Here is a 21952-nt window from a genome sequence, read left to right on the forward strand (position 1 = left end):
TCTCTTCCCTTAAGAACCACACTAATTGGAAGGTTATTGATGAAGTAGTTTCAAGTGTGCTGTTAGCTTCCAGGAGGTTAATGAACATAACGGATTTGGACTGAACACTTTCTGAGCCCTGTTATTAAGTAAGCTTTAAGTGTTCTTAAGTGAGCCCTCATTTTCAATTTTCCCTATTTACTAATGACCACTATTCTCTTTTATTTAGTTATGGTCACAGGTGAGATGATGCATAATCCTTACATTCATTCTTTATTTTTTTCATCCTAAAATTCTTATCTATGAATGTATAAAATAGAAGAACTTTTTCTTGTTTCTATTCCCCCTCCCCCCTCCCCCCAGGGAATCTAGTGAGGTTTTTTGCCCTCAGAAAATAAAGATTAAAGTTTCTTGAAAAAACAGATGTTTTCACAAGTTTTCTAGTCTCTTGGCAGAGAGTATTCATTGGCCTTTCACAAACCACCTCATGTTTCTCCTCATGTTTTCCGTACTGATTTTGGGAAATACTGGGTTCTCTCTTTTTCATGAGTAGCAAAGAGCCTCTTGTCAGGTGAAGAAGAAACTGAGCCAAGAATTAAACCAGAGGCTACTGAGTCCTTTGGTTTAAGATCATCACTTCCCTTTACCTCTTTAATGAATTTATTCACTACTCTTCATAAAGTTAAGCTTTGTATTCATGCATAGCATGGAACAGTTACTGTGCCTTACATAATTGATATTTTCTATCCCTACACAATTTTTGTTTTCTATTCTCTTTGTCCACAGGACAAAACTTGAAATTAGGTGGAGTATTTGGGTCCATGTTATGACAGAGTTTGATCCCTGTCACCTACATATAGATGCTCAAAGCTGTCTGTGGTGCTCGATAGTGTCTGATATGTTTTCTCATGTGTGTTGTATCTGAGAGAGAACTTGCACGAGACCCTTGCCATCAAGACTGACAGCTAGAGGCCAAACAGGATATGCAAAGCCATCACTGGGATGAGATTCAGTTGTCCAAATACAAGTCTGTGGAACCATTTTAAACAAATGTATCCTGCCCTTTGCGCTGTACGTAGATAACTAACCAACTCCCTAGCTGTCTTCACCTTTAATTCCACACGTGAATTCAATATCCTTTGATTACTGACGAGCAGTTAGTCTTCTGTTTATATCTTATCCCTTTAAAACTCTACATTTCCTTCAGTGATACTTGAAAAAACAATTTACAGCTTTTAAACACATCTGAGAATTGCCAGTACAACAATTGGCAGAGTACCCTGTATATCACACAGTTTAGCACAGCTGTCTCCCCTATCTGTTGCTTACATATGGGATTCACTAGACTGTCAGAAGTTGCTTTAAACAAACCAATCTAATTATTGGAAATTGTAAAGACACTAACTTGGAATAAGGCTTTACTAGATCTTGCCCTGCTCAGCTAAAAACATCACGCAATATAATTGCATAATGTAACTGAACTATAACATTTGAATTAATATTTAGATTTGAACTCCAAATTTCCTCATGATATGGCAAGTCATCTCATGTGTTTTTAGTTACATCATCCATTATTAGTCTGCATTGCTTCAGTGAACTGTCAGATCAAATGTGATTGCATGTGAACTAAGAGTATTACACTGAGTTTGGCGTTATTCATCTGCAAATGTGTATAATAATACCACAAAGATATTCATTATATTCATTAATGGCAGTAAAGCCCATGTAAAATTGGAAAAAGAAAAGGTTCAAGATTTAAATACATTCTAACAAGCTTTATAGCACCTTGCTGTGGGGAGATGCTGAAAATGATACCATGGATAAAATGAAGCTAGAAACCTTCAATTACATTAAAAGTGGTCTGTGCAGGTAGCACTGTCAGAGCTACAAGATCAGCATAAATTCAGAGTGAAATATTTGCAGTAAGCCAGAATGTACTCCACTGCTTGAAGTGCCCCTGAATTCCAGAGCAGTAAGATGAGTAAGAGGAAAGTTCAACAGAGTCACTGTCCAAGGGTCCAGACACAGGGCTTTGGAAAGCTAAACCTCCCTGGAGATGAATCTGGCAAGGGATGTGAAGGGTAACAAGAAAAATTTCCAGAAGTGTAGCTGCAGCAGCAGAAAGTCTAGGGAAAATGTAGTCTCAGTGCTGAATGAGGGCAGAGAACCTGGTAACAAAGGAGATTTACCCTCAGTGGAGGAGGAGTGCATTAGGGAATATTTAAACAGAGTGGGCATACACAAGCCCATGGGCTCTGACAGGGTGCACCTATGAGCTGACTGATGTTGTGATGCCACTCTTGGTAATCTTTGAAAGGTTATGGTGATTAGGAAAGGTTCCTGAGAACTGGAAGAAAGCAAATGTCACTCCTATCTTCAAGAAGGAAGACCTAGGGAATTACAAGCTAGTAAGCCTCACATCAATCTCTGTGTACATGATAAAGTAAATCCTAGATGCAGTTTTCTTGACCAGCTTTCTACAATGAGATTACTAGCTCAGTGGATGTGGAGAGAGATGTGAATGTGATTCGTTCTTTAGCAGGAGTATCAGCATTGTCTCCTCTAACATTCTCAAATTCAAGCTGCTGAAGAGTGGGCTACTCAAGTGGATAGTTAAGTGGATTGAAAACTGCTTAAACTGATGAGCTTGAAGGGCTGTGATTAGAACACCTGGGCTCTAAGTGTTGCGATCCGTGGCACAAAGTCCATCTAGCCTGGCCGTGCCACCTTGCCACTGGTAAGATGCATGGATGTAGGGCACCAGTGCTGTTCTATGACAGCCTGAACTCAGCTGTCCACAGAGTAGTGCTCTTGTGGCATGTGATACCAGTGTCTCTCTCAGAATGATGTCCAATGACATTGCTCGAAAAGTAGGTAAGTTGTAAGAGGGTAGTCAAGGCAGATTCTGCAAGTCCAGGTCCTAATTATAACAGATAAATTTGTGTGGGGTCTGTAATAAAACAACACTGTTGGTCAGCAATAGCCATTAGAGTAGGCTCTGAGCCTGCACTAGCAATATAGTGCACAAAGAGAGAGACTTTCAGCCTCTGTCTCTCTTCTGGGGCTGTGCAGAGGGAGAAAGGTGCACTACAGACTAAATTTATGGTGAAATGTTAGCTCAAAGTACATTCCCAGTGCCTGTATCCATTCCTTAAGATGTGAAATTCTCTGAAGTCTGTCTGTCTTACTCCTTCAGATCAGTTCTTAGCTTGCTTGAACTCCAGTGGCATATAAACAATCCCATTAGTATTTATTGCAAATGCAGCCTACTATGAGCTCTCTGAATTTTGTCATTAATTCTTTTAGGTGCAATATGCCAAGCAAAAAAGAAACAGACTTCACAAGGGAATTGCTTAAATTGAGGAATACAAACCAGCACAAAATAAGAAACTGTCAGGTGATCTATCTCCTATTACAATTTCAAGGACTTTCTGGGTCTAGGACATTGTTATCCTTGCTCCCTCCAAGGATGATGCAGTTGATGCTTGCCTGAGGGAGACATTGCATAAAAAAGGATGCCATGTGTTGCCAATTCCAAATTTGTTCTTTCTATTTTTGCGATAGTGGACAAGACTGTCCCTCATTTAGTGCTACTAACCTCTGGAGAACAGGACCCCTTTGCTATAAGAGCTGCCAAAGAATTAGTTTCAAAACTAGATAATTATTTTTCTTAAAAAAACCCAAAAACCTCTCAGGGGTAATACATTCCAGTTTCCTGAACTTTTCTAGGATGTGTATTAAATTATACTGGCTTCTCACTTCGCTTTGGCCTGAAAATACTTTCTAAGCTTCCTTTAGTGCAATCAAACTACTGAGGTGTTTCACACAGATACCTAGAAGCAGGAGCAACTCCTTCAAACAGTATTTTGCTCGGCGATGTCTTACTTAAAATGGATCCTGACTCTGAGTAAAATAATTATCAATCTGTTATATGGATTCAGCACCGGAGCTTCTTAGCATTCATTCACATGACTTATTCAGTGAAAACTTTATCTCATGGCTTAACTCACAGCTGATCATATTTCGTAGCTGGATGAGCCTGAGTGAGGGTTTACACCTTCTGTAAATAATGTATGTTACCTCTACTGCAGACAAGCGCAAATTCAATAATCGGTTCTATACCTGGACAAAATAATTGCAGCTCCTTAAAAGATCTTGATAGCCTCTTGGTGTGGTGACAGGCACACAGGATTGTGTGATCATTAAACATGATTTGTGGAGTGATTGTGCTACCTTGGTTCATACCATTTTCAGTGTGGGCTCATTTGTTCATTTTGGCCACGATTCCTCTCATCTGCTGTTGTGGGGAAAGGACCATTTGAATCATACAGAGTTAGCAGAACCTAATAATTCCAAAACCTTTTCTGAGGTTCAGTGTTTGGAAGGAACAAGTTCAGATTAGCTTTCCAGCTCTTAACACCAGCTCTTAACTTAGTGCACTAACAAGCAATTTTCATCAGGTTGAGTGGATGTACCATTGCTGTGAGATGTTAAAAAACATGCATAGTAAATACTCTTCTCTGTGCTCCGGGAGGCAAGGAGAGTTAGACCAGGAAAACTTCGTACTTGATATTGGTAACATTGTGTTTAAAGGTGCTGGAAAAGCAAATGATAATATGCTTGAAACAACAAAGTAACATCTGGAGAAGTAAAAGAAAAAAACGCAAATAACATTCAGAAAATAAGTCTGAAACACAGACTTTTTGTAAGCTGATTGCAAATGGGTAATCATGGAAGCCACAGAGGAGCAACAGAAAAAAGCAGATGGGCAGGCCTGGAGTACGTCACTTGCCACATCATTTGACATGAATTACACTCAGCATACTGTTCTATTTGTTTGTTTGTTTTTAATTTTTTTTTTATTTGAAAGTATGTTTTTTTAAAGACTTTGTAAGGAAAAGACAAAGATCGTGCCTTACACTTTATCATAGATATAAAGAAATCCATGACCTACCTATCAACAAAAGATTGAATAGGGTAAGAATGGAATGAATATGGTTTTTGTTTTGACCTGAGTGTTCAGGTGACTTACTGAAGAGAGACCCATAGGCTGAACAAGCAGTTCCTGAGAAAACAAATGAATCACCTAGGAAATCTGTTCTTCTTCAACAAGGTGGCGTCCATGTGGGGTAACCTTTAAAGTAGGTGTATGCCTGTGCTTAACAGATGGGAGTTTGTGACCCAAGACAGTAAATCCCACATTTGTGACGGGAAGGGTAGCACTTTTCACCATGTTATAAAAACTTTGACTGCTTTATTTAGCAGTTCTTTGAGGTGTTAAACTTTTACCATGTGCAGCTCCACTGTCTTCAGTACCCTGGCAATGAAATATTACCCTGGAATTAAAAATAGACATGTGACTTTGAATTCCTGTAGAGTTAGTTAGTCTACCAGAAGCAGCCAGGTAATTTCTGTAGCTAGACTGACCCTACAGCCTTAATAGTCTACAGCTCTCCTTTTCCAAAGTGCCTAATTATGTTAATTTACCTTTGATTTTCATAGACTAAATAAAATTAGGCTTGCATTTTATCACTTTCATGTTTTTGCTGCACTGAAGCCTCACTAAGCTAACACTGTTTGAATTCTTGTTGCATTTTATCTATATATTGTTTGTTGATCTGTTACCACATCTGAGGGTAACCCAGTATTCTTCACAGGAAACACTAGGTGTTTTTTTCACAGGAACACATGACTTACTCACACAGACAATGTGTGTAGCTATGAATTAAAATAAAGTTCTTTCAGTGCAGAATCTTATTGCCATTGTGGTCCTGGAGGAAGGAGGATCTCTGCTGCCTCTCAAAGATTCACCTTCTGGAACTGAACAAATGAGGTCATTTGTTGGGCATTGTGACAGTTATTCAGCTGTACTGAATTGACCTCACTATACATATATATATATATATGTATTTTTTTTTTTCTATTGCAGGGTTCCCAGCAGGAGAACTACAGAAACCTTTCTTCTGGGGAACAGAGTATCCTAGGTAAGTTCTGCACCAGGGACCCTCATACACCTGAGAATGAGGAATAACAGGGAAAAGTATTGCAGATACACATGGACAAAGAAGAGGGCATGGAGAAGAAGGCTACTTTTGCTGTAGGGCAAGCTTGGCCCTTGGGTTGTGTGTTCTTACCTGCTGTGTCCTGCTTTTACCATTGAAAGAACTGACTTTGAGAAGTGCTATTTTGTGCGATAACTTTTCTTACCCTTGGGAGCCATATGTGTTGCAGTCAGTTGTCTTAAACTGATGACTGATTTCTCACAGGAATTGCTAATTAAGTGCACCCAAGTGGAAGTGTTTCAATGCTGTAGCATGAAGATGCAGCAGTGTGCACATGGCAGGTATTAAAAAGAATTGTAAATCAGGTAACTAACACTTCCTGAACAGACATGAATACCCTGAGAAGCCAATTATTATCAGTTTATTGTTCACTTTCTGCTAATACCTAAAATTAACACTGAGCCTTCATTTGTGCCTGTTGAGGTGCATAAGAATATCTCCATGTGCATAAGTGATTGTCTGAGCTGGCCCGTGTGCTACTGTGGCTCAGGAAGAGTAATTATAGGTCACACACATTTAATTTTGAAAAATCACTGCTTTTGTGCAGTTCAATAACTTTCTATTTTAGGGCAGGGTAAGACCATGAAAAGTTTCTGTTGGCAGTTCCTGAAAGTTATTTTGGAGTTATATAAAGGTAGTTATTGGTGAAACATATCCTTAATAAATCTTTGTTAAAAAAATCAAACTTTTTGAAGAGTTTGGGTTTACCATCTTGCAGTCTGGATTGTGTCCTTGTAAACAGAAAATTTAGCAATGTATGTAGAAAGACACGTTCAATTTAGGAACAAAATAATTTGCATTCAAAGAGAATTCTTATGAGCCAGGTGACTTTCTAAGTGGTAATTGGGGATAGAAAAAAGTCCTTTCTTGTTAAGGTGAACCCTTTTTCTGTTATGGTTATTGTAGGCCTGTTTCCAACTTTGCTTTCTGAAGAGACTTCTCTGTACTCTGACCTTCTGCCATAGTGATAAAATTGTGGTTCTTTCGAAGTATTATACTTTACTCATTTCTCATCTTTAAAGGTTACCTTAGCTTAAATTGGTTTTGCTTGAGTACATATCAAAATGAAATTTAGTAAACAAATGTAGCTGGTTTATATCAGACAACAGATTGCTTTTGTCCTTGAAATATTCTGGATGTTTTCTGTCTGTTTAGAGGAAAGAGTACATGGCAGTGGAACAGAAAAACCATCAAAAAGTCATCAGCACTTGCTGGAAAACTAATTTAGAAAATATTTAACATTTAGTGACATTTTAGTGTCCAGTTCCAGCATAACCACCAAAACCCAGTTACATCTATTTGCATAAAGGGAAACTTAGTTATCTCTTTTACATCTCAGTACATGAAATAACATACCATTCAAATGCCATCATTCATAGTTATGAGCCTTCACTGCCATATATATTGAAATAGAGCATTCAAACTACCTGACCTGGTAACTTCCTTACAGTTCTCTGAGCCTCCCCAGTCCCAGAAAGTTCCCCTTTAATACAGTGTCTGCTGGGCTGCACCTAATTCCCTCCATCTCTATCCAACTGTGCCCAGAATTGAAAAGCATGAACAGTGCTGGGAAAGTTGCTGGCAAAAAGTGTTGTTGAGATGGACAAAATGCTGAAGGGGGTTCCCAGAAGCAAAGGCCAAACTTCACCCCAAACTTCACCCCATCTTTTGGAGGTATGGAAAGATGTAGGAGTGCCAGAACACCAGTCTGTTCTTTGTCCTTGCCACTCATGGTGACCAACAACTTTAGAGGAAAAACAAGATGCATTTAGTAATAAGGCTTGGTTCTTCATTATGGGTTTTGTGCCATTATATTTATACTTCTCCAGCTGCAAAAGATCCCGTAAAACCACTTCACTTCAGATGTGGAAAACAAGTCTAACAGTGCATTTATTATGGGTAATTATCACTGTGTGCTACACAAAATAACAAATTTGTTGCACAAAAGGGTGATATTTCCATTGCTGAAACACATAATTTCAACCAGCATTTTTTAGAGAAGGTTTGTAATAGCACTTGGGGGAAAAAACAGTAGGAAGATTTTATCACATGCTTGAAAGTACCTTTCATGAAAGAAAAAAAAAGTGAAGGATTGTCGTGAGAACAGAGGGAATTAAATTATATAATACTTTTTGGGCATGTCTGAGATGAGCAACTAGTGTACTATGGATCATTAGGTCCAGTAATAACATGTTATTTCAAAACCCTCTGCCTTTCTCCTATTTCAATACAAAGTGTTAGAAATACTATAAGCCACTTTGAAGTATAGCATGTCAATAACTGAAATAATTAAAATCATAAAAACCAACTTAACAAATGAAAGATGCATTTGGTAGATCACCTACACACATGATATCCACTGCATTTGGTGTTTAAAAGCCTGAACTTTTCCCTCTTTTATCCCTATTTCTCTCAGATGCATTTTTATTTGGATATAACAAGGAAAATATAATTAATTGCCAATCAGGAATACAAAATATTTTTTTCTATTCTGTTTCTCCAGTACATTAGATCTGACTGTGTATCATGCCCTGTTCCAGGACAGGTGCAAGGAAATTGTATGACCTTTATTTTTAAAACTGAGTGGAGATCTGCTCTACAAAGTATAGTCTTTGTTGCATGCCAGGGAAGAATGATTGGAGCCAACAGGATGGAAACCCACTGCAGCTTTTGTTCTCTTCTTTTTGATGGTGATGCTGACAGAATAGTTACACCTATAACTTTATCCTGTTCTCAATCAGAATATGCACCATGCAGTCAGCTGAAGGAGATATTTTGGAGCTCATATGATGCTAATAAGGGATTTGGTTAGAAGAGTGAAACATCACAATACTTTCAGAGTTTTAGATTAAATGTTGCTTCTAAACAAGAAACAGTTTGACATGAAGACTTTCAACAACTTTAAGTAAAAATTGTGCAGATGTGATTTTCTTTTCCTACACCTTTTAAATAAATAATGATCTTTCCTGAGGTCTTTTGACCTTCGATGTTCATGAGTGCAGACACTTTCTGAGAAAATGTTTTCTGTATGTTACAGGTCATTAAGTTATGGTGCCATAGGAGTAATTGTTGGCCACGAGTTTACTCATGGATTTGATAGCAATGGTGAGCGTTTAACTGTATGTTAATAACTTTTTTTACAGAGTTGACAGATTAGAAAGCTGACTTCTATGTGCTTTAGTTATTTTATTATTTGGGGGGTTTTTAACAGTGCTATGTGAAAAAAATTATAAAGTTATATTTATTAGATTTATTTATATAGAATCTTGCTTATCTGAACTGGATTTTGTTTGATAAGAAATGCAACAAGTTTGATTCTTTCTGTTTGTCTTGAATGGAAACTAAATCAGCAACAGATTCAGAAAGTCCTGATGGGGGGAAGTGGGAAGGGCAAGAGGATAACTTCTGATTCATAAAAATTACTTCCAAGAAAACTTTTCAATTTTGACATTTTTCAGAAGACAACTATGAAACTTTTAAAATACAATACTGGAACAAGAGTGGTACAAAAAAAGTGTTGCAAAATATTAAAATTAAAGAAAAAAAAAGAGGAGAGAGAGGGGGGGAAAAGAAGAATGGCCTGAAAATGTCAATCCAATTGTCCTGACAAACTGGATAGAGTGGGGCATTACCACTATCTAGCTTTGGCTATCTCAGTAAAGTGCTTTTGAAAATTAGGTTCCTGAGAGAGAGAGTGGGGAGGGGTGGGGCAGAGGGAGAGAAACATGAACCTCCTCCAGCGAGAAATTTTGAGTTGGCTTACGTTGTGCTACATTGAACACCTTTAAAAAAAGAAAACAAACAAATAAACAACCCCCCAAACAAAAAACAAACAAACAACCCCCCTCCAAAACCAAAAATAAAGCCTAGCCTTGTATCCTGGTACCCTGTTGGCACTGCTCTACAACATTTTGTGTCAGCAAACACTCCAAAATGAAGACATTTTTCTTCATAAACTCCCACCTCCTGAGTAGGTAAGTATCTAATCTCCATCTTGTCTCCTGCCAATCAGAAAGGAACCTAAGATTTGATTCCCTGAGCAGATCCCGACTTTTTGCCAGGTGCTTACTTTCCAAATATAGAAATAAATACATCTCTGGGGAATTTGTCATCTTGAACAAGAGAGTGCACAGGGAAAAAGAAAAGAAATAAAAAGATGAAAAAAAGCATCTTCAGTAGTTGGTATCATGTCTATCGTTGCTCCTTACCTCTCTTCATCCACATGGGCAGCTAAAGGGGCTTTCAAAGAAGTCCAAACATGTCTTGTGTCTGACTGGCTGGAGTCATGATGGAGATTAGATACTCTTCTGCAAATGATGGGAGCAGGGATCTGATGTTGAAACTTCCATGAGCCAGTACTATAACCATCAGCCTGGGGAACGGGATGTATGTATTCTCCTTGTTTCCATGAATAGGGTTCAAATATCCTGGTTTTGCTCCAACAGCAAAAATGGAAACTTTAGAAGTTTCCATGAAATGGGTTGTTTTTCTGATCAAGTGTAGAATTAATTAATAATAAATTAGTTACCATCACATTTACAGAATCAAGGACATATGGGCTGAGGATGAAAAATTCTTACAATTAGACTTACAGGAAAGCTCAAATGCCTCTTACACTATGTAATTATAAAATGTACAATAGAACTCATTAGTCATTACTATCTTTTTCTGCAAATGGAAATGATGACAATAAATAGAATGCCAGCTTTTCACTGCTCTACTTGAGTGGGGTCAAGATTTTGCTCACTGATCCTATCCATTTTGTACACACATTTGCATGAAGACATTCACCTCTCATTTCTGTGCAGGTGATAGATTCCTAAACTGGAAAAGTTTTCTCCTGCAAAAACATTTGTTTTCTTTCTTTCCTTTTTGAGGTCGGAAATATGACAAAAATGGAAACTTAGACCCTTGGTGGACAACTAACTCTGAAGAAAAATTTAAAGAGAAAACGAAGTGCATGATTGATCAATACAACAATTACTACTGGAAGCGAGCTGGCTTATATGTATGTAAACCACCAGTGACTGAAAACAGTCATACATTAGGAGTTTTGGTTGTTGTGCCTTTTTTTTTTTTTAAGTTCTCTTTTTATAAATCCCAGTGTATTGGGATATTAGGCTCCCAACTTCATTTCTCACAACAAATGATTTTTTGAAGTGAATAATTGTGTTAAAAGTTGTCTGTCAGGTTTGATTAGTCCAGTCAAATACCACTACCCACACCCAGGTGACGGGGTTAAACTACTTCTCCCCATCACATTGTTTTGGAATCAGAAGAAGAGGATGAAGCCACTCAGCAGGGCTGGTGAAATTATTGTGAGCATGTTAAATGTCTTCTGAAAATGAGGTCTGTAATGAAAACTGAGCAGTCACTCTTTTTAGAAAGAATATAATAGCATGTTTTATAGATTTCTTTAGCACTTCTGCCTCTTATTTATTGCAGTTATAAAATGGATGCATAAACCCTACTTTATTTCGGATTGAACTCTGGCAATTTCTTCCACGCTTGCACACAGACCCCATTTGTATGTCTAATCAAAGGAGTATGATAGCAGTAGCTCACAGAAAAGGATTGAGAAAGAAAGTGCAAGCGAATGGTTTCTGTTTGATTCTTTATCAGAGCTATGGGCTTCCCTGAAAATGTACACATTATATATATTTCCAAAATGAAGATAAATAGGATAAATCCCAGACCTTCAGAAATGAATAGCTGAAATTCCAGTAATGTTGGCTGGGACATGCTTTTAATCTTAAGTTTCAGGAAAAAATACGTACTGCAATCCCCACTCAAGTCTATCACCTCTATTTACATTCTAGAAATACTATTTCATCTTTGCCTTTTAAAAATAGAGATTTCACATGGAATACTCAGCAATAATTTTAACACTTTTCCCAGGCTGTTTGTGTTGGTCTCAGAGACAATGAAGCCATGTTGTGGACCAGTCTGAAGTCCAGCAACTCAGACTTGAAGTACTTCCTATAAGCTAATTTACAAATAAAAATTCTCAAGCTCATTCCTGAATATATGTAGAACAAAAACTGTCAATACAAAAGTGCCACTTAAAGAAGGTCATTAAAACCTTCCCCAGGGATGTGGCTCAGCCCTTTCCATGCCTCTGCCACTGGCTTAGCCATCCCCTTCATCTCCTGCACTGTCTCTTGAGGTGTGGTAGGTCTGAATTTCTTCTCCAGCGTAGCTACTGCCTTTGAAGTCCATGAATGGGCTTACTAGAGAGATCCTGTTACCCACAGCCTTGTCATCCCATTTCCACAGGATAACCAAAAGCACTTTTTAGATGATAGAAAAATCTTCATATTTTCTGCCATATTTTATAGCTTTTGTATGAAGAGCTATGCAAGCAAAGATCCTTTTTTTTTTTTATTTTTGCCTGTCACTTACATCAATAGTCTGCAGGTTTTTTACCTCTGTATGAATATTTTTCATGGATCAAGAAACCTATTTACTCTTCTTCCTTCTCCTCTGGTTTACAACAAAAATGTCTGCAGAAGAGAAGTGTAATGAAAGAAAAAGTGGATATAGAAATAGCTTCAGAGTGCAATAATCACACAAAGTCATCTCATCAAATAAAGGGCTTATCGTGGTCCCTGAGCCCTGTCACAAACTGTCTGCACAGACTAGTCTCAAATACTTGATCCAGAGATGCCTGAGGTCAGCAGAAAGACTTCTTCCACTTATTAAAATGACCTGTGGCCCAAGTGTCACTGTGAGGTTACTCTCATCTTACACTCTAAATCAGTCTCCTTCACAAGCCCACTGTAAGGAAAGGCCAAAAAAGAAGGTATCTGGTGTGTGTGAAAGTTCCCTGGTGTCCCAGCACCTTTTCTCCTAAAAGCTTCTCTTTCACCTCCATCTCCAGCCTCCTGAGGGGAGGGGAGAGCTGACAGGAAGGAGTTGGCCTTTCCTCTAATGCTCCCATTTCTCCTTTATTGCACTCTTGGGTGTAACATTGTACCCAAGGCATCAAGCCACTTGTCTTGAGGCCAGTCTGGGTGCTCATCTGCACTGAGTGGTGGGGCACAGGTACATAGCTATGTCCTTGATATTTTTACCTCTTCTGCTCCATTTACCCCCCTTTTAGCATCCTGGAACTAGGGTGAGCCCACTATACTGATCCCTGTGGCATGGAAAAGCCTATAGCTGCAGGCCAGCATTGACCTTCATAGCTCTGCTCAAAACTGCTCAATTATCTTGCTTTTTCAAGGCATAATAGAGAGCAAAACTGCTTAATTACAATTACAGTTGGTAACACTAAGACCTTAGTAGGTTGGGTGAGCAGAGGTAATGCTGATCTAGCAGAAATTAGGATTTCTTCACAATGGTATTGCACTCGGTAGTGCCAGGAGACTGGATTTCTCACAAAGTTTATGTAGCGTTGCTTCTTGAAATATATCCTTGTTGCTATTACTCTTTTTCTTGGAATCAATACCAGAGAGAAGCAACAGGAATCTTCTTCGCAGATATTTTTAGAGCACTGAATATACTATCAATATTAATTCTGTCTCTGACAGTTATTTTTAATTATGCTTGTTTATGTTATGACTTAAAAGATATTTTAGTATCCCAGTATTATATGAAGAGTTATGTAGAGAAATAAACATAACCTTTTAGATAAAAGTTTAAAAAAGGGGCTACTGGATCTCAAATGCAACCAGATAAAAACAGTCCTCAGGGGGAAAATTACTGAAGCTCAGGTCAAAGATCAGGGACTGGATTCTTGAGTGCATTTTATCTACTATATTTTTGCTACATAGATCTAGGACCAGAGCCAGGATAACTCATCACAGAAAATTTTTTACTGACAGTTTTCCCATTGAAACCCCGTTTTCTTAACCAAAGTTATGATTGTTGAAATTGGCTGAGGTCATTCTCTCCTTGTTTTACTTTCTTGAAGTTGATCAAGAAAGAAGTTCAGAAATGGGTCAAATGACTGATGTTCTTTCGTTCTGTCAGGTGAAAGGGAAGAGGACTTTGGCAGAAAACATTGCAGATAATGGAGGTTTGAGAGAAGCTTTCAGGGTAAGTAGATGAAAAATATCTGAAACATAGTAGTACAAAAAAAAGCTGTGGTTATCTTCATGTTCCTGAAAGGCACTTAGTATCTCTTTCTTATCAGGCATACAGGAAATGGATTACAGAAAAGAGGGGAGGAGAAGAAGAGCCTTTACTGCCAGGCCTTGAGTTCACACACAACCAGCTTTTCTTTCTGAGTTATGCCCATGTGAGTAGCACAAATGTTTTCCAAGTCCCCATGTATTATCCTGCACAATGTGCAGTGCAGAGACGAGCCTGCTTTGTTTCAACAATCCACATGATCCAAACCTAGACTTTTCAGAATATAAGCAGAGACTTTTCATGGGACTATTATTTCTTTTCTCTTTTTCTCTTTGTCCTCATCTATCCATTGTGCGAGAACCGCTGAAATTATTTTTGTGTTTGCACAGTGTTGTTACAGCAGCTTTCTTTATTCTTGCTACTTCCCTCCACTAAGGGTCTTCTTGTGAGTATTGAGTCCTTAGCCTCCTTCAGTTTTCCCAGTTTTCAACTTCCCAGATTTCTGGTGCTTGCAATACACAGCAGTTTCTAACTGCTTCCACCACAGACTCCTGTTGAAAATGTACCACCACTGTTTGTTACTGTTAATGTTGTTCAACGAAACTAAACAGCAGTGAAGAGAGTCTTAGTTTATTTTTTCCCATCTGTACACTAAATATGTTGTAACAAAACTTTGATAAGAAGTGTGAATTTTTTAGAAAAATACGTAGAGCAGGAGAGGATCAGAAATTATTTATTTGGTTAAACAAGTTGGGACAAACTCCCTACATGAGAGGTAAAAGTTGGACTATAAAACTTTGCGCACCAGTCGAAGGAATGAAATCATCCCAAACTGAAGAAACAACACCCAATGCAACCAGTCCTGGATTAAAATCATATCTCTGCTGAGAGTCAGTGTAGCAGCCTATGGGCCTGTGGCAATTTCAATTTGACCACATTGAGCAGAGAAAAGATTCCACTTTGGTCGTTTATGCTGAATTAAGTTTCATACTGTGTGAATTTTTCTCCAAGAAATTTTTGAAGCTATAGGAGTATTACAGGACCGCTGCAGCAATTATGTGTCCAGTGGACCCTCATAGGGGAGGCACATGCACAGTGAGAGCAGGGTATGCAAGGTACCCTTGAGCTCAACCTATTTCCACAGAGCTCCAGAAACTGAATAGACTTATTCAAACTGTCAGGGCTGTCTTCAGCCAGACAAAATTGCACTGAAGTCCACTGAAATCCTATGGGATATCTGGCTTAAAGGATTTTGTCGATAGGAACATTCAATGCAGGGAGTTGGTTAAGGCAGGGGCAGCTTAAATGAGATTTTTCATGCAATGGATACAGCATAAGAGGGGTTATTCAGCTGTGCAAATATTCTGTCTATACTATTTTGTAGTAGTTACAATTGGGTTAAGTATCTTACCAGAATTAGTGAATTATGGAGCACTGATGGAAATGTGGAAAATATGTAATTTCAAAAGAAACTGACATATCAACATGGAATAAATATGTCAGGTAATATATCTTCAAGTCTAGAGATGATAAGCATCATTATATGTACCTTTGATAAAAATGACATAGCTTTGAGACCAAGAAGTATGCTTGGTAATTATTAAGGTGTGAGATGCTGCAGCATAAGCTGAAAAGCAAGCTACCACTATAGAGAACTTCAAAAAAAGAATTAGTAAAGTGGCTGTGATTAGATGATGGGATAGAGTGGGTAGAGAAAAACAGTGGGTGGATCCATTAGAGGATTTGAAAAACAAGAGAATATACCAACAGAAAACTGCAGGTTATCAAAGGTGAGACAAAGCAGGAATTTACAGTGTCTTTCCATTTAATGCATTCTATAAGTAATAGGCATCTTAAGAACAGTGCCATTACATTCTGCTTTACTTACAAAGTCATCCCAGATAATGTGCCTGTTTCTTTTTTTTTATATTTTATTAGGTAAGATGCAACTCCTTTAGACCAGAATCTGCGAGGGAGCAAATATATACTGGAGCTCACAGCCCTCCACAGTTCAGGTAGTGCAAATAATGTATTTCCTCGGTATACATACAGAATCAATCACTGCAGAACAGAAGTGCTGAAATTTAGCATTTTAAGAGGGGGTTAAGAGCAAGCACAAAATTGGACTGTGCTGTTGGTTTAGATTGAAATTGAACTGGTTTTATTAGCTTATCTTTCACTATTACAAATGCTCTTCTGTAAAATTGAGGAGCTTGCATCTACCTTCAAAAGCATTTGAACCAGAATGCACTCTGATCTCTGTGATGTCCTGTAATCATGGCCTGAGTATGTAAAATGCCTCATCTATCACTTTCTTTCCCTAAGCAATTCTAGTTTAGAAAACAGTGAATATTAGGAGTGTCCTTGATTTAATCTGCCTGAGTTCATTAAAAACTTCTAAGTGACTACCTTGAATTATATTGATAATGCAAAGCAAAACATGCCCTGTAAATTCAGTTTGAGACTAAACTCTTCCACTGGCCTTCAAGTGACACTTTGCTTGAAGGAGCTGTGATAGTCCAGCCATAACAGAGTAACTGTATCTTTCCCCAAAAGGCCTCCCACAGGCTCCCCTAACCACAGACACTCATGAACTCCAAGGAGAGGTTGGAAGGGGGAAGTTTTAAAGATTACATAGGAGTTAGGAAGCCAGAGTTTATTCCTCAGCTTCTTCACAGAGTTTATGTGACCAAGAACAAGTTGTTTCTGTTGGGATTCATGTCAGTCGTATTTACTTATCTAAGAATTGTGTGTTTACCCTCAGTCAAGTACTACATTACCTCTTTATTTGGAGGAAGGATGTTAACTCCACAAGCTGATTCATAGTGGAAGGGTCTCCAATACAGTACTATATATATACATATATACATATGTACGTGTGTGTGTATATATATATATATATATATATAAAATCTTTCATCAGGTAATAAATTTAAATTACTTAGACTCTGCAAGTACATCTTTCTATTGATTACCAAGGGAGCTCAGGGTAACCTGTTCAGCAAAAGGTGTTCTGCTATAATTCAGTGGAATGGAATCCAGATAGCCCATTCTGATTTCACAGCTAATGTGTGGCAATATCAAACCATGGGTAGAAAAGTGGCATGCATGCACACATAAAGGTATTTCACTAGATAGATTCTGGTTTTATTTCTTTTTAATTGGCAGATTTTCAGTATTAGCATGTGTCTTAGCTATTTTTGGAGGCCAATTTCACTTTGAAATCCCTGATATGGCAGGCAGAATTCCCACCAACTTCAGCAGCAGTTCTGCATGACCAGCTCTTGCTGTTCCAGTCCCTGAATATGTATCTGACATATTTTTACAGTAAAACTGTATATCTTGTTTGAAGCCTAACCTCATTTTGTAATCCTCCCTACAAAACTGACTTTCAGACATTTTTGTGCCAGATGACTGCAAATTTTCTTACTCATAGAAGGTCTAATCAATGTAATAAGAATGTTGTTTACCATGCTGTGCTATGCTGAGAAACTGATTGTCTGCAATATAGAAAAATGCCTTCTCAGTGCGTAACAAAGACAATAGAAAGGCATACAATTAATAGCTCAGTAGATACTTTTCTGCTCTTAACTCAGGAAACTCTTTAATACCATTGCAAATTTCAGGCTAGTAAGTTCCAGGATGTTTAAAGGCATAGGAAAAAGCAGCCAACAACACAATCTTAATCTAGCAATGGTAAAATAATAATTTCTGAGAGCATCAAATACTGAAGACATGAAAGCAGGAGCCATGATTGTGTACAAAGAGCGAGCTCTTCCCCTATGCCTGCAGGTGCCAGTCTGTGATGCAGACACATCATCTATCTTGTGTGAGGCAGAGATGTGCTGCCCTTTCAGTACCCCACCACCTGTGGTGGAAGCAAGAGAGCATGGGAGCTGGTCAGGGCAGAAGGCTCAGAAACTGCATTTCCAAAATAGCTGAGGAGCTGAGATGCTGACAGGTGTGAGGCTGAGCTGCCCAATAAGAGGGTCTAACTGCCCCCTCCAGCTGTGAAGTCCACCCGTGTGTGTGTGTCCATGGTGGGCAGAGCGCATTGTTATGGAAAGCTGGCTGACGTGATCCAAATGAAACCACTGTCAGCACAACCTCAGTGTGTGCTTACATGCACATGCCTGTTGGACTGCAGCATCTGGAAGGTGCTGGAAGAAGGATTTCACTGTGCAAGGCTACTGCTAATCTCCCACCCTTGCTGCCAAGGGTCGGATTAGAAAATTGTTCTAGAGGACAAAGTATTACAAAACGCATTTGTTTTTCATTGAGTTTCTAGAAAAGCAAGATGCTTCTCAAAGCACCAAACAAAATAAGATTGTCTTCATATTAACTTTAACTGGCAGTGCTTCTCCTGAACTTTTTGGTTTCATTTGTGGAAAAATTATATGAAAGCCTGAAAATTCAACCTGAAGTGAACACACTGAAACACTTGCAGATGTGTAGTGTTTAACAGAAGGCAAGCTGCATGTTCACTCCTCTTCTCTTTGCAGAGTTATTGGAGCCATGAGCAACTTTGAAGAGTTCCGTAAAGCTTTCAATTGCCCAAGGAATACGACGATGAACCGAGGAGCAGAATCCTGCCGGCTGTGGTAGATGTCCCTTCCAGGTCTTCTGTCAAGAGGAGTCTGCAATGTGAACTGCTGAGCTCAAGACCACTGCTAGAGTTTCAGAATAATGTTGATGATCCATGTTGATGACCAGCATGGATCTAATCATCCCTGTTTAGAGCCTAGAAACATTCCAAATAGAAGAGGTTTCCTTTAATGATAATAATAAAAAGTAACTCATTTTATCCATAAAACTACTCCTGCTCATCTGCAGTTGCATTGCTTTTGATGGATAACTGCCATTATCAATTCTAATTCCTGATTTATAGTTGAGCAAGAGGTAAATGCTAAAATCCAGTTTTAATCTATTGCTCTGCAGGGGTGCTGTGCAGAATGCTCCCACACAAAATTTATTCTTTCCGGATGAAGAAATTCATGAGACCTGCTATAAAGTCAGATCTGATCTGCTGAGTGATACAACATTTTCATAACTTAAACTGTCACAGCCCAGCATGCCATAAACGATGTTGTGTGATGTAAAGACACAAGACTTTATATAAATTCAGTTTAATATGTCAGATTAGTGCCTTAGGTTTTGGAACAGTTTCAAGCCGAGAAAGTACCTCGTAGTATCCATCTGCTACAACTAAAACACAAAGGATACTTGTCAGATCGTGGCCTTCTCTAATTTTAGAACAGCTTATGATAAAAATCAATGTATGATGAAAATCAAAGGCTTGCAGAGGGAATTCCCAACACCATGATACTCATAAATATTGCAGCATTTATTCCTGTTTACACTGTGGGTAGTTTTTTTCCCCGGGGGTGATTTTTACCTTGTGCTGAAGATAGCTTTACCTACATCTATTTTTTAAGCCTGAAATACCATACCAGTTGTAAGTTATGGGTATTTTAGTGTGGGGTCTTACAGAGGATTGTAAGCAGTGTGCATCTTTGCCTTCATGTTCTGGATGGAGCAGGATGATTCGTGATTTTAAAGAAAGAAGAATATGTGACAGAAAAACAGATTACCAGCAGCATTTGACTTGTCTGGATAAAAAGAGCAATTTAGGAATAGAGGACTTATAAATACACTAAAAATGCAGGCCAGTAGAGTCTTTAATTTGATTTCTAACAATATTTGTGAAAACACATTTTACTGAAGAGAAAAACTTTAACACATAACTGTTACTGGGACACACACACATACAAAACAACTCTTTCTTTTCTAATAGAAAGATACTTATTTAAGTGATATATATTTATACCTTGTGCATTAATTCATTTTTACATGGTGGAATTTCTTTAGATTTAATTACTGCAAATCCATATAGGTCTCTGTGTGTATGTACTTTTATATATATATACAAAAAATATAAATTCTTTTATATGCTTAAAGTTTATTTTATCAGTATAGAAATGTCAGTAAGATAAACTTTTTTTACAAGGGGTTGTCAAATATTGTTGGATAAAGAATTGATTGGATGGTCACATGCAGAGGGCAGTGATCAATGGCTCAGAGTCCTGATGGACATCACTGAAAAGTGGTGTCCCTCAGGGGTCCATATTTGGACCAGTGTTATTTAATAGCTTAATTAATGACATAGACAAAGGGATCAAATGCACCCGCAGCAAGTTTGCAGATGACACCAAGCTGAGTGGTGTGGTTGCCACACCTGAAGGATGGCATGTCATCCAGAGGGACCTGGACAAGCTCAAGAAGTGGGCCCATGGAAATCTCATGAAGTTTAACAAGACCAAGTGCAAGGTGCTGCACCTGGATTGGGGCAACCCCATCAATACAAGAGGATGAACAGATCAGGAGCAGCCCTGTCGAGAAGGACTTGGGGCTGCTGGTGAGTGAGAGGATGGACGTGACCCGGCCATGTGCATTTGCAGCCCAGAAAACCAGTTGTATCCCGGGCTGCATCCAAAACAGTGTTGCCAGCAGGTTGAGGGAGGGGATTCTGCCCCTCTATTCCATTCTGGTGAGATCCCACCTGGAGAACTACATCCAGCTCTGAAGTCCCCAGCGCAGGAAGGACATCGACCTGTCGGAGCAAGTCCAGAGGAGGCCACCAATATGACTGGAGGGCTGGAGCACCTCTGCTATGAGGGAAGGCTGAGGCAATAGCGATTGTTCAGCTTGGAGAAGAGAAAGCTTCGGGGTGACCTATTTGCAGCTTTCCAGTCCCTGAAGGGAGCCTACAAGAAGGATAGGGACATACTATTTACAAGGATATTTAGTGACAGGAGAAGGGGCAATAGTCTCAAACTGAAAGAGAGCAATTTTGGTTTAGATATTAGGAGGAAGTTCTTTGCTGTGAGGGTGGTAAGACACTGAAACAGGAGGTCCAGAGAAGCTGTGGATGCTGCATCCCTGGAAATGTTCAAGGTCATGTTGGATGGGGCTCTGAGTAACCCGGTCTAGTGGAAGGTAGTGGGTTGGAATTAGATGACCTTTAAGGCCTTTTACAACACAAATCATTCTATGATTTTATGATTGTCCATCAGTCAAGGTGGAGGAAGGTTTACTGAAGCTAAGTAACTGAAGCAAATGGGATTATTTTCTTATGTTTCTTTAGAAAGAAGTGGGACATAATGGAAACATAATTTATGGAAAAAGACAGGATCTCGAACTACCTTCTAGTGCGAAAGAAGCAGACATTCCTAAACTCAAGGCTCTATTGACACTTTTTGGAAACAAAATATTATGGTTTTGAACCAGAACATTCTTTTATCAATTTTCCCTGAAAAAGTCAAAGTTTTCTTAAGAGGAAAAGCATTTTTGCTTCCTTCATGCTAGCTCTGTTCCTGAGTTCCATGGATTACAATTTATCATTTGAATTGTCACTTTTTCTAGAGGTATTGTTCACATAAATTGTGATGGCAATATTTTCATAGACCTTTTCCTCAAACAAGCAGGTATTGGTCTTCAGCAAAGGGATACTGTTTGCCTGGTAATGGGAAAGTTCCTTAGCAAATTGAGTGCTGTAGTGACTTCATTTCTGTGCTCATATGAGCACTGACACAACTTGATGTTGATTGCTTTGGATCAACACACAAAGTTCAGGGTTGACATCCTGACCTCATTAAAGGTAGTACCAATACGGTCATTGCCCTCAGAAAAGTCAGGACATCAACTCAAACACTTATCTAAATTTGCTAAATTATTGGACTATGCAAAGATGGTTTCACAACAGTCGACTTTAAATTTTCTAATTTTATCTCCCAAATCAGAGATGCATTTGCAAGAACTCCTCTCTCATGGTTATT

General features: G+C 38.6%; 1 protein-coding gene across 1 annotated transcript in view; it reads left to right on the plus strand.

Moving 5' to 3' along the window:
• PHEX (phosphate regulating endopeptidase homolog X-linked) overlaps positions 1–18802 on the plus strand; it is a 97865-nt gene extending 79063 nt beyond the window's left edge. Inside the window, exons 16-22 of the mRNA XM_027689172.1 lie at positions 5909–5963; positions 9079–9146; positions 10919–11049; positions 14016–14081; positions 14179–14283; positions 16056–16132; positions 18620–18802. Of these exons, the coding sequence (XP_027544973.1) occupies positions 5909–5963; positions 9079–9146; positions 10919–11049; positions 14016–14081; positions 14179–14283; positions 16056–16132; positions 18620–18722 (605 nt within the window). The 3' untranslated portion in view covers positions 18723–18802. The remainder of the gene's footprint in view (positions 1–5908; positions 5964–9078; positions 9147–10918; positions 11050–14015; positions 14082–14178; positions 14284–16055; positions 16133–18619) is intronic.
• Positions 18803–21952: the final 3150 nt, after the last annotated feature.

The sequence above is a fragment of the Neopelma chrysocephalum genome, unplaced genomic scaffold (genome assembly GCF_003984885.1).
Source record: "Neopelma chrysocephalum unplaced genomic scaffold, ASM398488v2 Primary Assembly neopelma1_76, whole genome shotgun sequence".
In the NCBI taxonomy this organism is placed as follows: domain Eukaryota; kingdom Metazoa; phylum Chordata; class Aves; order Passeriformes; family Pipridae; genus Neopelma; species Neopelma chrysocephalum.